Consider the following 16,398-nt stretch of genomic DNA (forward strand, 5'->3'; position numbering starts at 1 on the left):
AGTGGAATTTTTTTCCAGATCACGCTGAGCTTAGAAACCCCAAACTGTACATCAAATATGCTGTATAACTGTGCAGTGCAGAACAAATTTCTTTTGAGGTAGTTTAACAACTGATTGGTATAACATATTGATGCTCAACAAAATGTTTATTAATTTAAGTAAAAATATTTGATTTTTAAAAGCATACTTTGAAATTCATCATCTGGCTGTTTTTATCACCTCTCTTCCCTGTCCTTCCTTCCTCATACGTGTGGAGTTCTACATAATACTTCACTGTACCTTCTGGCTTTTGAAATAGGAATCCCATTATGTTTTGTTTACAGGTGGAAAAAATGGGTCATTTGATACTGGATGCCATTTTCCTGACCCTTTCTTATTTGTAGGATTAAAGCAGAAAAACTGTATGGATGCTTAGTTTTAGATTACTGGAGCTACAGTAACATAGCCATATGTGAGGATGATTAAAGTGCAGATTAAGCTTTGAAGAGAGGAGTTTTTTGAATATCTGCATCTATTTTACATATTATTGTATGTTTTCCATTGGCCACATAGATATAATCATGCCGTTTTAAATTAAGTGACAGTGTTCTGGAACAGAATTCTGCTGCTTACATGTGCTTTTTATAATAAAAATACAGATTATTTTCTGCTTTAAGGTACATGTGTTTATAATTCAACATTTCAATACTCCTTCACACAGAGGAGCGTTCCAGGATCTCAAGCACAGCAAAGTTTAATAATTCTCCATGAAAATGTAATTGTGGCTGATGATACTGACCTTTCAGAATTTCAGCGTAACCGTTTGCTAGCTTCAAAGCTGCGTACACAGGGTATTTTATTACTTTGTCACTGATACTAACACTTCTCAATTTCCTTTCTATTATCCAGCTGTTTAGAGCACCTCACTAATTAATGTACGAAGCTTAAATCTCTGCTGTCTTGAATACACTGTGTGCATGCCAACAGCTTGTTCTTTGGTTATTTGGTTGCGTAACTTTTAGTAACCCTGCCAGTCTACACCAGATACGTGATTGTGGCTCTCGAGGATCGGATTTAAAGCTCAGATATGTTCTGTGCTGAGAACAGCCCCTATGGGTCTGAGCAGTTGCACCAATGGTAGCTGCTGTCTGCTGCTGTTGCTTGTAAGTTGCCTGGGTGCCCAGAGGAATGGGAGAAATGTTTAATTTTGTGCATTTGGCATTGCTGGAGGAGTGAAACAGTGATGGGGAAGAAGGTATTCCTGTGACCTGCAACAGGGCTGCTAAGCAGAGCCTGTGAAGTCTGACTTTTCTGTTTTCCTTAGGGCTGGGAAAAAGCAGTCTTTTATGATAGTGGAATATTTTGGGTCCTGTAGTGTGATTGCAGAGTCTACCATCCAGTTCAGAGATAACAGAGTGAGTTCCCAAGGTCAAGACAGCAGAGTCTGTCCCCAGTTCTCACGGTGGCTGTGGAGGAGTGCATCTATCTGTGCTCCAGGTAGATGGTGGCAGGTGGGGCACTGCAAATCCTGGCGATGTACAGCGAGGCTGCTCTGGGCATGAATATGTGTCACTTGTGGCAGAGGAGGGGATGGTTTTACTGTTTTAGTATAAAGCAGTATGTCACTGAAAAAATCCTGGTACTTAAATGCCGTTAGATTTACGTGTATCCAAGTGCCCATCCAGTCATGATGTTCTCCCTTTCACATGCAGTGTAATAAAATTTCAAGGACTCATAGATTTAGCTGTCTTCAGGAGCAGAAGCCTCTAGCTGTCAGTCTGTTGTAATGTCTGCAGCCTGTTGAGCTGCCTAATTTTGTTGATTTCCTCATGGATAGTATTTGTTAGCAGCTACAGTGGCAAGTGGCATGGCAGTTCTGCAATAAAAGCCATGGGCAAGACAGGCAGTCTTCCCTGAAATCTTACATTTTAATTGCATCCTTACTTTTCATCCTTCTGTGCTGGCTGAGCTCTAAGCATCTCGCTGGTCCATGAGAACAGACGTGGGCTGGGCTGTATTTGCCTTGCACACTCTTGGCTAGTATATGAAGTGTTGGTATCAAAAGACTGCTTTCCTCTTAACCTGCAAGGGTGGACGGACACACACATAGCAGCATGGGGATTTTTGAAGTTTCTTGTCTCAGGAGGAGAATGTTGTGATAAGGCTTAGTTGTCGTTCTGGTAGAAAACACAAGGATCTTAAAATAAGCACTGGGATGTCTTGAGGATTTTTAAAGTTTCTTGGAACATTATGTTACAGATTCAGCCTTACTTGCTGGGAAACTTTCTGAATGCTGGCTAAAGCCTTCCCGTGTGCTGGTACCCACAGAGTGTGCCCAGTGGCAGGTTGGTGCGGGACTCTGGGCAAACATACCTGGAACAGATGTTTTTTGTTGTGAAACCTCTGCAAATCTTAGCACAGCTTTCACCTAGTTGGCTCTGTTTTGTAGTGCACACAGTCACCTCAGAGATAAAGCCTGAACATGGAAAAGCTACATTCAGAGGAATCATGCTATTTAGCTTTGACACATCTCTTTCACTGCTGTCTTACAGTGAGCTAGCTACCTTTTGCTCTATTTCCTTTGGGCTGCATGTGCTGACAGTGCTTTGGTTCACTAGCTCATGAAGATAAACTCCTAACCTCTATGTTTTGGATACACCCATGTACCCCTGATCTCAGTCTTTTCCTAGAAGGAAGCATTGAGACAATTTGGTTGCACAAAAAGCAGAAATGAAGTTTATCTTAGCTCTGCTATCTACAGCCAGTTCATGGATATATTGGAAGTTGTAGCTATGCCATTAGCAGCAGTGTGGCTCAAGGAGAACCTTGGCAGTAGGTTGTCCATTTTAAAGCTCTTTTCTGACAGTAGCTGGAAGAACATGATTGCAGGGAAGGTGCAAATAACTATAGAATTGTTTCTTCACATAAAAAGTGTTTTCTAATTGACTTCAGTCCTGAAATATGGAGATTAATGTTACAGGGTTTTAAAAAGAAAGAAAGAAACCAAAAACCCAACATGGTTCTGATTTGTGTAATTACCAATTGCTGGTCTGGATCAAAAGTCGAGGGGCAAAATGGTAACCGATATCTATACCCTGTTGGAATAAAGTATGCTACATAGAGTTCAAATGTAAACGTCCCCCTGCCCCTCCCCCAGGTACTTGTCTGCAAATTTAGGGTTGGATATTCAGGAGTCAGTATTGCTCGTATTACATACCACTAGAAGAATGTGTAGACATAGGTACTGAAGTGTATATCTGGCTGTTTTGAGCATAGAGAGGGATCCAGAATCTCGTTTGCATCTTGAATCAAAGCCTAAACTTCTCTGCATTTCTTAATTCTTCTACTTACCTACTCATGAGAATGTGGCCTTAGTCAAAGTTTAAAAAAAACCACAACAAAACCAAAACAAACTAAAGGAAAAAGTTCACTAGGTATATGCCTTCCCCTCAGAGAAACACAAGTTTTATTTATTGATCTTATGATTATTCTTTTACAGTGAAATAAATGCCCGGCTTGATGCTGTGTCTGAAATTCTACTGTCAGAATCCAGTGTGTTTGGTCAGATTCGAAATCTTCTTTGCAAGCTGCCAGATATAGAGAGAGGCCTCTGCAGTGTTTTTCACAAAAAGGTATACCTGTAGTTACCCTAATTTATTGTTTTCTATATGGCGTCATTCTATCTTAATGCACTTCCATAGTTTTCACGTTTGTTTAAAAATATTTTCTTCTTAGCAAAACTGAGGCTGACATAATAAAGGGATGCAAGTTTATAAAAATTGGTTTTGTCTTACAGTAGAATCTTATTTTATTTTTTATCAGTGATATGTTGATAGAAGAAATGTCCGAGTAGGGTTCTAGAATACATACATCGTATTGCTAATGCTAACAGGAAAAACATCTATGGTACTCATGATTTAGTGGCTGGTTTCGTGAGAGGGGATGGTGCAATAGGTCCTTGTGCCATAAATTATTTCCCTTTAAAACAAAGCATTGCATTCTGTAGGCTTATCTAAAATCACACTTGCAAGTAAAACCACTTGGCTGTAGTTAGCTGTTTTCAAATGAATGTTAATTTGTTTATAAATTTGTAATTTTTACATTTGTAAAAATGTAATTTGGATCTCACTTGCACATTTTAATAAGAATTACTTGTAATGAGACACTGACATTTCTTAGTTGAAGCTGATTAATGTTCTAATAGCACCTGTGCAGTACTTCATGTTCTTTTATTTCACTGTTATATTTAGAGGTTTTGACAGTTTGGTTTAGATAAAGGAATAGGTGGGTAGAGGGAGAGCAAAGTTGTAATTTCTTTGGAAGGTACAGCACAAAGATTTCCTCTCTGAAAATCCGAAACTCAGTTTTCATATAATTTTTAAAGCCCTAATGTGTTGGAGCTTTAGGCATATGGAAAGACTTGCATATTTCAATGAATGGATACAGAGGTCCAGCCATAATGAACTTTATGAAAAGAGGGAGTATGCACCAACTTGTCCATCCTCTAAGATGTACCATTCCACATGATACAATTGTTTTTTCAGAACAGCTGTCCAGGAATTACATAGTTCACTTTCTAATGGTTTAACTCATTTCAGGTTGAGTGGTATGTAATAAGGTTTGTAGAGATACATCTGTATTTCACAACATTCTGGCAATCCTCCACTGCTAACCTGTGCTTCTTTTTTTTTTTTTTTTTTTTTTTTTTTGTACTAGTCTGTATCTGTTTTTTCAGGTGTCCCTTCCTGTTGTAGGACTGCTTACCCTTCTCAGCTTTAAAGCTGGCATTTAGGTGGAGCCATTCAGAGAGCTGGGATTTTCATGTGATTTTTGGAATGAGCTGACAATGTAGTTTGTGTTAACAACAGCCACTGTGGCATGACAATACATGTTTAGTGAACCACATGTTGGAAAGAAGTTGCAGGAGAGAAGTGCTCCAGCAGAATCCTTAGGAAGGGGAAATGAGGGGGAAAAGCTCCAAGCATACACTTTTCCTTTGATGAATTAGCTTCACTTGGTAAAAATCTAGTTTGTCATCCATTGCAGAACACTGTGGAGAGCACCCTATGCACTGAGTAATCCCTGAAGATCTTTAGGACTTTGAGGAGATGACAGTGTCCCTGAACGACAGGGACTGTTTTGAATAAAGAATCAAAAGCAGACTCTGGGAAACAGATTCTGCAGTCTAGGCAGACAGTGAATAGAGTCTGAAGAAAGGTCCTGACAAAGCAGATACATACTCAAGAGCATTTACTGGTTTTCTTGAATATTTGGGGTTTTTTCAAAATACCCAGTCAATGCTGCCATTTCAGTTCCCACTGTAGGAGCCTTTCCAGTTCTGTTAATTCCAGATGTCCATCTCCACATGCTCAACATGAGGTTCCCTGCAATTTCATTCCCGTTAAGGGATCCAAAACTCTGACTGGAGTACACTGGTGGCTTAACTGAAGGAATGTGCTTGTTAATTCAGTGTTAACTGCAGAAAAAACAGGTCAATGTAACAAGTATTTCCTCCTTCAGGCCCTTTAGATTTCAGTGACGTTAGTATTTGAAGAGGTATGTTTCATGAGGGGAGACCTCTGAAGTGTACAGAGACAGCTGGATTGTCTCAGTCGTTTCAAACATCTTTCATTCATATCAGCCACTGCAGAACTTTTATTGTGCAATGCACTTTGCACCAGTAACCTCAAGAGGAGACAAAAAAATTTAGGGCAAAACAATGCTCTGGTTTGGGACTGACTTTACAAGGCAAAGCATTCTTATGGGAACTCTTCTGGTAAATGACATCATTGTATATTTTCCTGGTCTGACTGTTAATTTATTTTTTTTTTACTAAATCTGCTAGTGATTCTTATCTGGTAGCATCATTCAAATTGGCAATTGTTAATCTGACCCTCAACAAGTTCTCATTACCCCAAACCCAGACCACCAAAAGTGATTGCTGATCTACCCCCAGGTACGAGCAAACTGGAATTAGAACAGCATTCTTGTAGTAGGAATTAGGTATTACCTTGGGGGTCATATTACCAACTCCAAGTTTGCTCCAGCCTGAAAAAGGACTATGGGAATAGTTAAGGAGACAAGAGCAATGTTACTGTTGCTATGGCGAGTGGAATTAATACAAGGACTGGTTGTTCTTCTCAGTTCCTGCAGCCTCAGCACCTGACATCTTGCCAGGCAGAAACACTGTCAACAGCAGAATGGCCTCACCCTTCTCCATGGCAAGAGAAGGATGGCTGGAGATTAACTGTTTGAAGAGTTGTTGGTAGCATTCAGAAGTTGACTTCGAAGGGAAACTGAGAGACAGGGAATTGTCAAGAGTTTTGTCTTAATAGTGCCTGGAGCTGATGCAGAATTAGGTCTTGCTGGAAGACACATTGGTTCAATGTTTTCCATAACCAGTTCAGCTATGCCCTCTAGCCCCTGGAGAGACCCACCAAATAATAGAACAAAAGTTAGACCACATGCATTTCTTTTTGTGATCTCCATCTCATGGCAGTGGGAAATATGAATGGCAGGACCCTACTTTTTTTGTCTCAGTTAAAGTGATGACTGCTTATACTTGCCTTGGGGTGCACAGAATGGCAAGAGAGCAGTCAGAGACCTATACTTGAGTCACTCTGAAAACCAGTACAGAGTAAACATGCCATCAGTACTTTTAGAATTGTGTCCTGCAGGGCCATCCTGATGGCGCTTGCTGGTTGCATGCCTGGTTTCATGCAGTGTGTTTCAGAAGATAAATATTTATACAGGCTTGATGCATAAATGTTTATCTTATTTGTACCCTTTGCTCAATAAACATTTTTTTTTGACTAAAGCTCAGTCACCAAAGTGGACAGGAATCATAACAAATGGTCATTGAATTTGCAGAACACGTTAAAGTGAAGCTGTTTCACTGAATTCCTATGAAAGGAGTGAGGTCAATAATCAAACCATACCAGGGTGTGTAGCAAAATGTCATTTCAGTTTGTTCTGCTCTTAACTTCAACTGTAGACTCTCCCTCGTTTGGAGCTCCTCACAAGTTGCTGCAGTTGGGAAAACCTGTTCAATTCTGAATCAGTGTCTAAAAATTTGCTGCCCACTTACCAGGCTGCTCACATGTGCAAAATAAAGCAGGCAGTTGCTACAAGGGGGTATTTGCTGCTTCATTGCCTACAGCCTCCCTGTGGGATTTGCCTTTCAGTTTTCTAGTGAGTACGTCACTACTTCACTGTCATGCTCAGACTCCTCAGAGGAGAAGGGTGCTGCTCAGCTGGGTGCTAAGTGTTTAAAATCTTTCACATAAGCTTGTCAATCAGAATGATGCTGAAAATGTGCCCTTCCCTGGAAGGTACATTTGATACTTCATTGAATATGGTGTGATTTTCAGAAAATTCAGAGAAAGTTGTTGTGTTTCTGATTTTTTTCTCTTATTAAAGCAATACCTGTTATATGTGCCAAGGAAATTATTGTTTGTATAGAATGATTAAAATAAATTCTCCCCATAGCATAATATATTGTTGACTTCAGCTAACACATCTTATGTTTTTACATTTTTTCTTCTAAGGTAGCAGTATGCACATCGTGTATATACCGTACTTTTAATCTTTTAAAGAATTTGCATCACAGATATTTTTAGATTTGCAATACTAAATGCTGATTTGAACAAATTGTTCCCTGTTAAGCTGATTAATATAAATAATGTCATAACAAGGGGACATAGTAACCTTAAAATTAAATACCTCATTTTTCCTAAAACAAAAATAGTATGCTCACTATACTAAAAACATAAAGGTAGCTGTTACAGTTTGAAAGGAGTGATAAATGTAGGCTGCATTTCAACTCCCTTTTTTTTTTATTTGAAATGCTTTTGACTGGTCAATGGCTGTCAGCTGTGGGTCTCTGTGGCTCCCTTATAGATCTGTTGGAAACAATTTCACTGATGCGAACAGGGCTAAATTGCTTTCAGTGTTGTTGAAAGGCTGTTATATCTGGCATACTGCTGTGGATGTTTTGTGGATTCTTTTCAGTGGCAGCCATACTATTTTCAATACAGTTTGATAAACTGCTGGTTGAAACTATTGTTTGGCATCACTGTCAACTCTGAGGTTATTTTTCTAGTGCCAGAGAAGCTGTAGCTATCATTGACAGCATTTCAAAATTAGACTTCAAAAATAGCATTGAATAAGCTTGTGAGAATCTTCGGTGTATGCAAGACTATTAATCCTGCTTTATGTAAACCATTTTTACTGTATTTTAAATGCTTCTAATTTATAACACAGTTATATATCTTTTGTAATGTTACTTAGGATTTAAGTAGAATCAGTCCCACTTTAATGGAGCCCAGATTTTCAGAGTTACTTTTATGCATCTGTTCCAAGTTATCTGTTTGCTTAGTAAATAATTTCTGTGGTGGAGCCATTACATTTTAGATGCAAAGCCCTGCAGTGTTACTAAAATCAAGCCAGGGGAAACAGTAATACTCTGAACAAGCACAAAAGGGGTATGTTCACCCTCTTTCTTGGGAATACTGTGTTTAACAAAGTTGGTTGCAGTAAAGCATGTTGAATTTCCCATTCTCCAAAGGTACTGTAGCTCACAGTAGAATCAAATAGGTTTTAACTCATTAGATGACTATTATGGTGTGTAGGCTATCAGAGTTGCTGTAAGAATCTTCAGCATGTTCATTAAGCATTCCTTGAGAAATCTCATTATCAGGGTTGTTTACAGTGTCTTGTACATGATCAAGGTTGGTTGGGTCCCCCCCCCCGATACCTTTATAGGTGACACTGCCTTGAAATCTAGCTTCCTCCCTTTACTGAAGCCTCACCTTCACCAGCCTCACCACCCTTATTGAAGAACACCACAGGCAGGTGTTCATATGTATTCTTCAAATCTTTTCCTTTTCCCATCCCCATATAGATAGTGTACTAATTAAGTCCCTATTTTGTTCCTATTTTTAAAGAATAATTAAAAAACCAACCAACCAAACACCACCTGTTCAACTGATGTATTTCATAGTGTCCATATTTGTTCATTCTTATTTTGGACATTGTTCTTCTATGAATCACTTGATGCTGTCTGTCAGGGACCTACTTTGCAAGTTTGTGTGGCAGGGCTTTCAGCCTTTGCCTCCTTGAGTACATTTTGTAGTCAAGGGAAGTCTTGCAGAATTTTATCCTTTATCTGCATCAAGGTTGATGATGATGATGCAGTCAGTCATACTGTATTTTACTTTGACTTTGAGTCCAAGCCTGGATTTATCATTTGTTTAGTCTTTCAGAGCTTTCCTTTGTGCTTTGACTTCAAATGCCATTGACAGATTTACTGCTTTATTGTTTTGTTTTATTTTGTTGTTGGAGCTTTTACAAGATAAAATAAGTAAGTTCCGCATTATCAGAAAGATGTTGATAAATTGCAGCAAGTGCAGGGGAGAACTAAAGTTTTCATGAGGCTGAATAATGGATTGTTTATGAAGAAAGATTAAAAGATTATGGTTTGGTTAAGTTGATGATTAAAGGAGAACAGAAGATTTAGAGATACTTGAAGGGTGTTAACAGCGAAGAAGGAGTTGAGTTAGTGTAATACAAAAGCGTAAAACTAGAGATATTGGGATTAATTTAATGGAAGGGAAATCTAGGCTATCTGATAAAACTTTTACATGGTGATACTTATCGCTTTATGGATTAGTTTCTGAAAGGAAGTGGTAAGCACATAGTTTCTTGGAATATAAGGGCCTGAGAACAGACAAAAAGAAAACTCATGGAGAAAAATTGAGCAGTTGCAGGGAAACCACCTGTCGTGGTTTAACCCCAGGCAGCAACTAAGCACCATGCAGCCGCTCACTCACTCCCCCCCACCCAGTGGGATGGGGGAGAAAATCGGGGGGGGGGGGGGGGGGGGGAAGTAAAACTTGTGGGTTGAGATAAAGACAGTTTAATAGGACACAAAGGAAGACAATAATAATATTAATAAAATTACAATAATAATAATAAAGGAATTGGAATATACAAAACAAGTGCTTCACCGTGCAGTTGCTCGCCGACCAATGCCCAGTTAGTTCCTGAGCAGCAATCTACCCTCCTTGGTTTATACACTGGGCATGGCATCGCACCGTGTGGAATACCCCTTTGGCCAGTTGGGATCAGCTGTCCTGGCTGTGTCCCCTCCCAACTTCTTGTGCCCCTCCAGCCTTCTTGCTGGCTGGGCATCAGAAGCTGAAAAATCCCTGACTTAGTACAAAGACTACTTAGCAGCAACTGAAGTCATCAGTGTGTTATCAATATTCTTCTCATACTAAATCCAAAACACAACATTATACCAGCTGCTAGAAAGAAAATTAACTCTATCCCAGCTGAAACCAGGACACCACCTAATGGGTCTCTTCTATCTCTAACTTCCACGGATCTGAAACAAAGAACAACTTAGGTTTTCCAGCAGCATTCAGCATGTAATCTCTCTGGCCTTCCCGAATGTCATGAAATACCTTGGTTAAACTGCATATTCCTTTGGTCAAATATCTACCAACCTTGCCTGTTTGGTATGACAAGTGCAATTCTTCAGCACACAGCCATGCTTCAGGTTAGTTGGAGAGTATCTAACAGATACTGGCTTTAAGATATCTTCAGTTACATTTACTTACTCATGTGATGGAATGCATTTTAAATGTCTAGGAATGATTTTTGTTTGATTTTTGTTTAATATAGTCTTTATGATACAGCAAATCAATGAACACAGCAAGTAACCTTATAAATTATTTTCTTGCTAGCCTTAGTCAGTTATGTACAACTTCCAGTGTCCATAGTAAATTGCCAAGGCTGCAGGTTTAGATGTATCTTTATCCCATGTTTATACAGCATGGAGGCCACTCTCCCATCACTGGTCACAGTAGTGACATGTATTTAATGAGAAGGCGGCTAAGGCTGTAACTGGACTGTACCTAAATTTATTTTTTGTGGTTTTCAGAAGGTTCAGTTTAGATGGCCTTCATGTTCTGAAGGGCTAGTAGGCATTACAGAGCAAACTTACTTTAGGGTTTACATATGTGGGGACAGAGAGAAATGTTCTTTTCCAGCCCAGCATTTTTGTTAATACTTACTTCTGTGTCTGGGTACAGAAGTTACTTGGGAGAAATAACTACAGTGTAATAGATGAGATAAATGTCTTAGTTCTTGCATATGGGTGTGGGAAGGAAAGAAAGAAAAATTTATCTCTGGGGAGAAATTGAAAGAGAAGGGATAACAAAAAATGTAGACATGTTTTATGAAATAGTGATTCACTGAAGCCTACATGTTCTGTAATCAATGTTGTACTGATCACCACAAAATACTGACCAGAAATTAAATTCTAGACTGTATTTTGCCTGAGTAGGAGAGAGAAAAAATGTAGGAAGAGAAGGATGCGGCATACAAAGAATGTTATAGTAGAAGTATTCACTATATCCTACTGCCTTCCTTGCATCCTCAGGTGAGGAAAATAAAGTGGTTTTTTCAGTGGTGTCAGTTGACTGATGGGAGAAGTTCAGAAGACCGAAGAAGGAGTGTTTCTACAGATCAGTAAAATGTGAAAAAATATCAGCATAATTATTTATAGACAACTTTTTTCAATCGTTCTGCAATGGAAATGACCTGCAGTGCCACTGAATTCAGCAGGGTTTGAAGGCATTAAGTGTCTCATAGGACTGGGTTTCCATTCAGTATACAAATATGGTGTAGCAAAATGCAAACTTACTTCTGTAAAGACCACTTCAGAATTGCTGTTACCTGCAGGTGGAGCGTGAGTACCTTGGGTGACTGAGAGTTGAATGGGACAACTGAGTGGGGGGGGATTAGGAGTGTGGCAGGAGGCGAATTGTTTTGTTAGGATTGTTAACTGCTTGCAAAATCCTGACCCTGATGGCTAATTCTTGAAAATGAGCTAAAGGTAACAAACTATGTTAACACTGAAGAGCCTCTAGAATCGAACAGCAAAATATTTGAGCTGCATCAGAAGTAAAATTAATGGTTAACAGGAGAGGAGTTTTGCTCTTTCAAGTCACTGCTTTTGGTGAGAAGCTGCTTTAAGGAAACCAATATGCTCAAACTCTGTGGATATCATGAAGCAAGCTCTGAAAGTGCTGTGTGCTATTGGCTCCAATCTGGGAGATTCCCTTTTGATGATACCCTGGCTAGCTGACTGAAAGAAATAGAAGAATCTCTTTCATAACTCTGTGATGAGGAGAGGATGAAAAACAAAGACTTGGGTTAGTGCGTTCTTCTTAGTCTTCTCATCACATAGACCTCAGAGTAACCAGCCGGAGGCTGAAGCTGGCAAAAGCTACGCGAACTTTAAGCGGTGACTGCTGGTTTTCTCTTTCTGTGGGTTTTTTTTCTTTACTTTCCTGTGTTCTTGTTCCAAGACTCTCCCTGTCTGCACCTGACCTTGTCTTTCCAAACCCTCTCTTGCCAAAACAGCAGCCTGGGGATTCAGATAACAGCACACACGGATCCACAAGCCCTTATGGACAAGTTGTGGTGCTCATAAAATTAACCAACCTGCTTTTTTTCTGTTTGCACATTATTGGCCCATTTTTCTGCTATTTGTCTACTGCATATGTTACACATCTCCATCCAGCAACAGGAATAACGGAAATCAGCTCTTGACTGATTCCTAATGACAATGGTTGAAACAATTAGTATGCTTTTTTAATCTTTTGCATGTGATAAGATTATGCAGCTGTGTTACATTTTAATTTTATTCTGTCTCATTTTCAAAAAGCAAAAGAACCTGTAGGATTTAATGAAAATATAATACATTGTAATGATTTAGACATTGCTTCCTTTCTCAGTGCTCAACCCAAGAGTTCTTCTTAATAGTCAGCACCCTGTCTCGTCTGGACTTGGAAATTCAAGCTCTTGTTCCAGTCATACATTCTCATGTGAAAACTCCTCTATTACAAAATGCACTGTTGGAAATCCCAGAACTTCTCTCCCCAGTAAAACATTATTTAAAGATCCTTAATGAAGAAGCAGCCAAGTAAGTAGAGAAAATAGATGAATCTTCCATACCTCATAGGCTTTCTGACTAAATGTATTCACTTACGTGAATTATGCATCTTATTTTAATATACTGTAGTTTTATATTTTGGGGTTTATATTTACATGTCTACAGGTTGCTTATAGTTAAAGCAGGGGTGGTTGTTTTCTACAGCTTATATTCTTTTTTTTTAAAGTTAAACTAAGCAAATATTTTGCCTAGTAGGTGTCTGCCTCAGGCTGAATAATTTTTTGAAAGTTTTTCAGCTGTTTTGGGGATTGAATTTAGAGCAAAATATGTTTTGCTCATGTTAATTTGTTTAACAACTTTTAAATTATTTTTTTAAATAGAGAAGCTATTCCTTTTGAAGAGAGACTTGACCTTCAGCAGAGTGGCTGCTCTGCTGTCAGGAGTATGCCTTTTACTATTTTTGTGAAAATTCATCAGAGCTTTGAGTGCCCCCTATGCTTATTAAAAAATCTCTTTACATACTTACTAATGACAGAGAATGTAAAGTTTAATAGCTCTGAAGATTCCATGTAGCCTGTGTGATTTGTACCCCATCAGAGCATTTCTGGGGTTAGTGCCCTGTTTGTGGACTCCCTCTAGAGAATGACTGAACGAGCACCTACCTTAGGCTCTGGGTGTGATCAGGCTTTTCCCTGCAATTGTGTTCCTGCAGTCTTGGAGAGGTGACCTGGAAGGAAGGAGGCTGTCTGCCCTTTTGTATCTTAATTCTGTCCTTCGTTGGTCCAAGAAAAAAATGATAGACAAAGGAAGAAGATGCTGAATTGGAATGAATATGCGTTATAAGGGAGAGTGTCTTTAAAGAATTTGTTGTATACTGTTTCTTCTGAAGAACTGCTGCCTCCATTGTTACCCCTAGATCCTAGTTTTAACGAGAGGAAGAAGGTAGCAGGAGTCTTAAGATGCAGAATAGTAAAGCAAGAACATGAGTTCAGTAGGGGAGGGATGTGTAAAAAAACCTCTCAGAGGCCAGGATTTAGGATAATACCTTGTGACCAGTAAAGGTCACTGTCTGTCAGAAAAAAAAAGCAGTATAAAATCTTCTAAAAAAGGTTCTCTCATGCTACTAGGCACAGAGGCAGCCTGTCTGGCTTGCACAAGCAACCTTTCTGAGCGCTTGACTCTGCAGGTTTTTGGTCTCCTTTTGGTGTTGTTTTTGTTTACACAACAGGTTGAGAGGACATTCTGAACAAAAAATGAGTATCATCCAGCTTTATATCCAGATCATCCTAAACTTCCCTGCTATAAGCAAGTTTCATTTAACTTTGAACTTTTCCTCATGTGTAATATTATGAGATACAGTTGACTGTGATATAACTAGAGATTCTTTGATAAAAGATATGGTACATAATTTAATGTGTAGTTATACTGGGGCAGCATAGTCTTGATCTTTTATTTTCAAAACAGACTAAAAATAAACATCAAACTTATTTATAAAAATCCTCTTTATATTTCTCTGAGACTTGAAATTAAAGAAAATTTAAGAATTAAAGCCTAGAACTTACTTTTATTTGCTTCTGAATTAGAGACAGATGCATGGTATGTAAATTTAGAAGTTGAGAAGGGTAGCAGGATTTGCTATGCCCATTGGACAGGTGGGATTATGAGATTTCTACTGATGCATGGTATCCAATTATAGTTGTGGCAGGTTATGAGAAAACAGCCTGTATCTTAATTGTACCAGATTTACTGTAGGTAGGTTTAAAATACAGGGTTTTTCTGTCACTATATTGATGATGGCTAGAATAGCATTCAAAAATAAGATATAACAGTGTAGGTAGAATATACCATCATTGATCTGCAGAATGCATATATTTTATTTGCATTTATTCAAGATGACTAAAATAACTTACCTTTTGGCCCTTATATATCTCAAACTTGTATGGCAATATTCTTTGTACTCAAAAACCTTTCTTTCATTGAAATCATTGTGACTACTCATATGCATATGTGCACACACTTGCCACACCTAAGTATACTGTATCATGTGTTAATTTTATTATGTGGATAAAATCCTGTAGTGGTTTTCAAAAGTATCTCTATCCTCCAGGGTTTTTAGGGGGAGTTCGAGATTTGGGGTTTTGTGTGTTTTCTTAAACTGTCAAGTTTTAAATTTTTGGTAGGTATCGCATAGCAGTGACAGTCTTCACAATCAGCTGCTGGCTACTAGCTATCTTTTTTCCTTGCATTCCCATGGAAACACGTCTAATCAGCACAAAATCATTTCTAAAAATTAGTATTGTATTTTAAAATGGTATTTTTACTGTCACTTATATAATAACTGCTTCCATGTAATGCAAAATCAAAGCACAGCTTTGTGTTACCTGTCTGGTCACTGGCTCCAGTTGTAGTTTCATTCTCAGGCAAGGGGGTATCGGAGTAGATAGAATATTAGACTTTTATTACGTCTAAGTTTTATTACTTTCAGTTTGCTAATTACTTGCTCTCCAAATATTAGATTTCAGGGTAATTATGTAATTAACTGGTACAGTTTTGTATTTGCTCTGAAATACAAATGTGTATTCCAGTTAACTTAGGGCTGATTGCACTGCTTTCTATTGTTTGCCTGATACTTATTAGGATAAGTTGAATTTTTGATTTTTTTTATGACAACCATATTTTTAATAGGTTGTTCAGCTTCCCAATTTTAAACATTTGAATGGCATTGTCTGTTTCAGGTTTCAATCCTGAGCTGAGATAGTGCAGCCAAAACAATTCTGTCATTTTCTGACAGTGAGACTAGAAAAGAGCATTGTTTTGCATGTATTAAAAAATGCTCTGGTTAATCTTTTCTTGAGAAGAGAAGAAAGCTAGTCTGAGAAATTCCTAATGACATCCTGCTTTGATGAAGGCCTCATGGGAGGGATTTTTCTTTGCATTCCTCATGAAAATCTGCACAAATATAGCCAAATTCTAAATATGTCAAAAATCTGTGTTCACGTTATGCAGCAATTATCTAAAGCTTCACACTTAATCATGACAAAGATGTTGTTGGCACTTGGGATGCTCCAGGTTGGGGCAGCAATTGCATGCCAGATTTATGAATTGAGACAGAAGGGAATGATCTTTCTTGTGCTTCCTTTTCTAGCTCTGCTCGACCAAAGGAGAGCAAACAGAAAGCTGCAGGATGCATATTCAGAGACAACAAAAAAAACGAGTCAGCAGGGTTTGGTATGGAAGAAGGAGCATAGTATGATAGAGTAGAAAGGAACAGGAATAGATTGGTTTTGAATACATTGGGGGGGCGTAACTTGGTGTGGCCTCTTAAAGTGCATATACAAAGTGCCTTTCTGTTTATGTAGTGTGTATGGCAGCTTTCAGTAAATGTGCTGTACTATGGCCAAGTAACAGAAAAGCTGTATTTAGAGAGGAATAAAGCTAGTGTTAAAACAAATGAG

The 16,398-nt window shown here is 38.5% G+C and overlaps 1 protein-coding gene across 2 annotated transcripts in view; it reads left to right on the forward strand.

Annotated features, from left to right (window-relative positions):
- Nucleotides 1-16,398, forward strand: part of MSH3 (mutS homolog 3) — a 118,267-nt gene that overhangs the window by 61,680 nt on the left and 40,189 nt on the right. For both annotated transcript variants that reach the window (XM_075021416.1, XM_075021415.1), the window contains exons 13-14: nt 3,479-3,611; nt 12,786-12,973. In XM_075021416.1, coding sequence (XP_074877517.1) covers nt 3,479-3,611; nt 12,786-12,973 — 321 coding nt within the window. The remainder of the gene's footprint in view (nt 1-3,478; nt 3,612-12,785; nt 12,974-16,398) is intronic.

This window comes from Buteo buteo, chromosome Z, assembly GCF_964188355.1.
Source record: "Buteo buteo chromosome Z, bButBut1.hap1.1, whole genome shotgun sequence".
NCBI classification, from domain to species: Eukaryota; Metazoa; Chordata; class Aves; order Accipitriformes; family Accipitridae; genus Buteo; species Buteo buteo.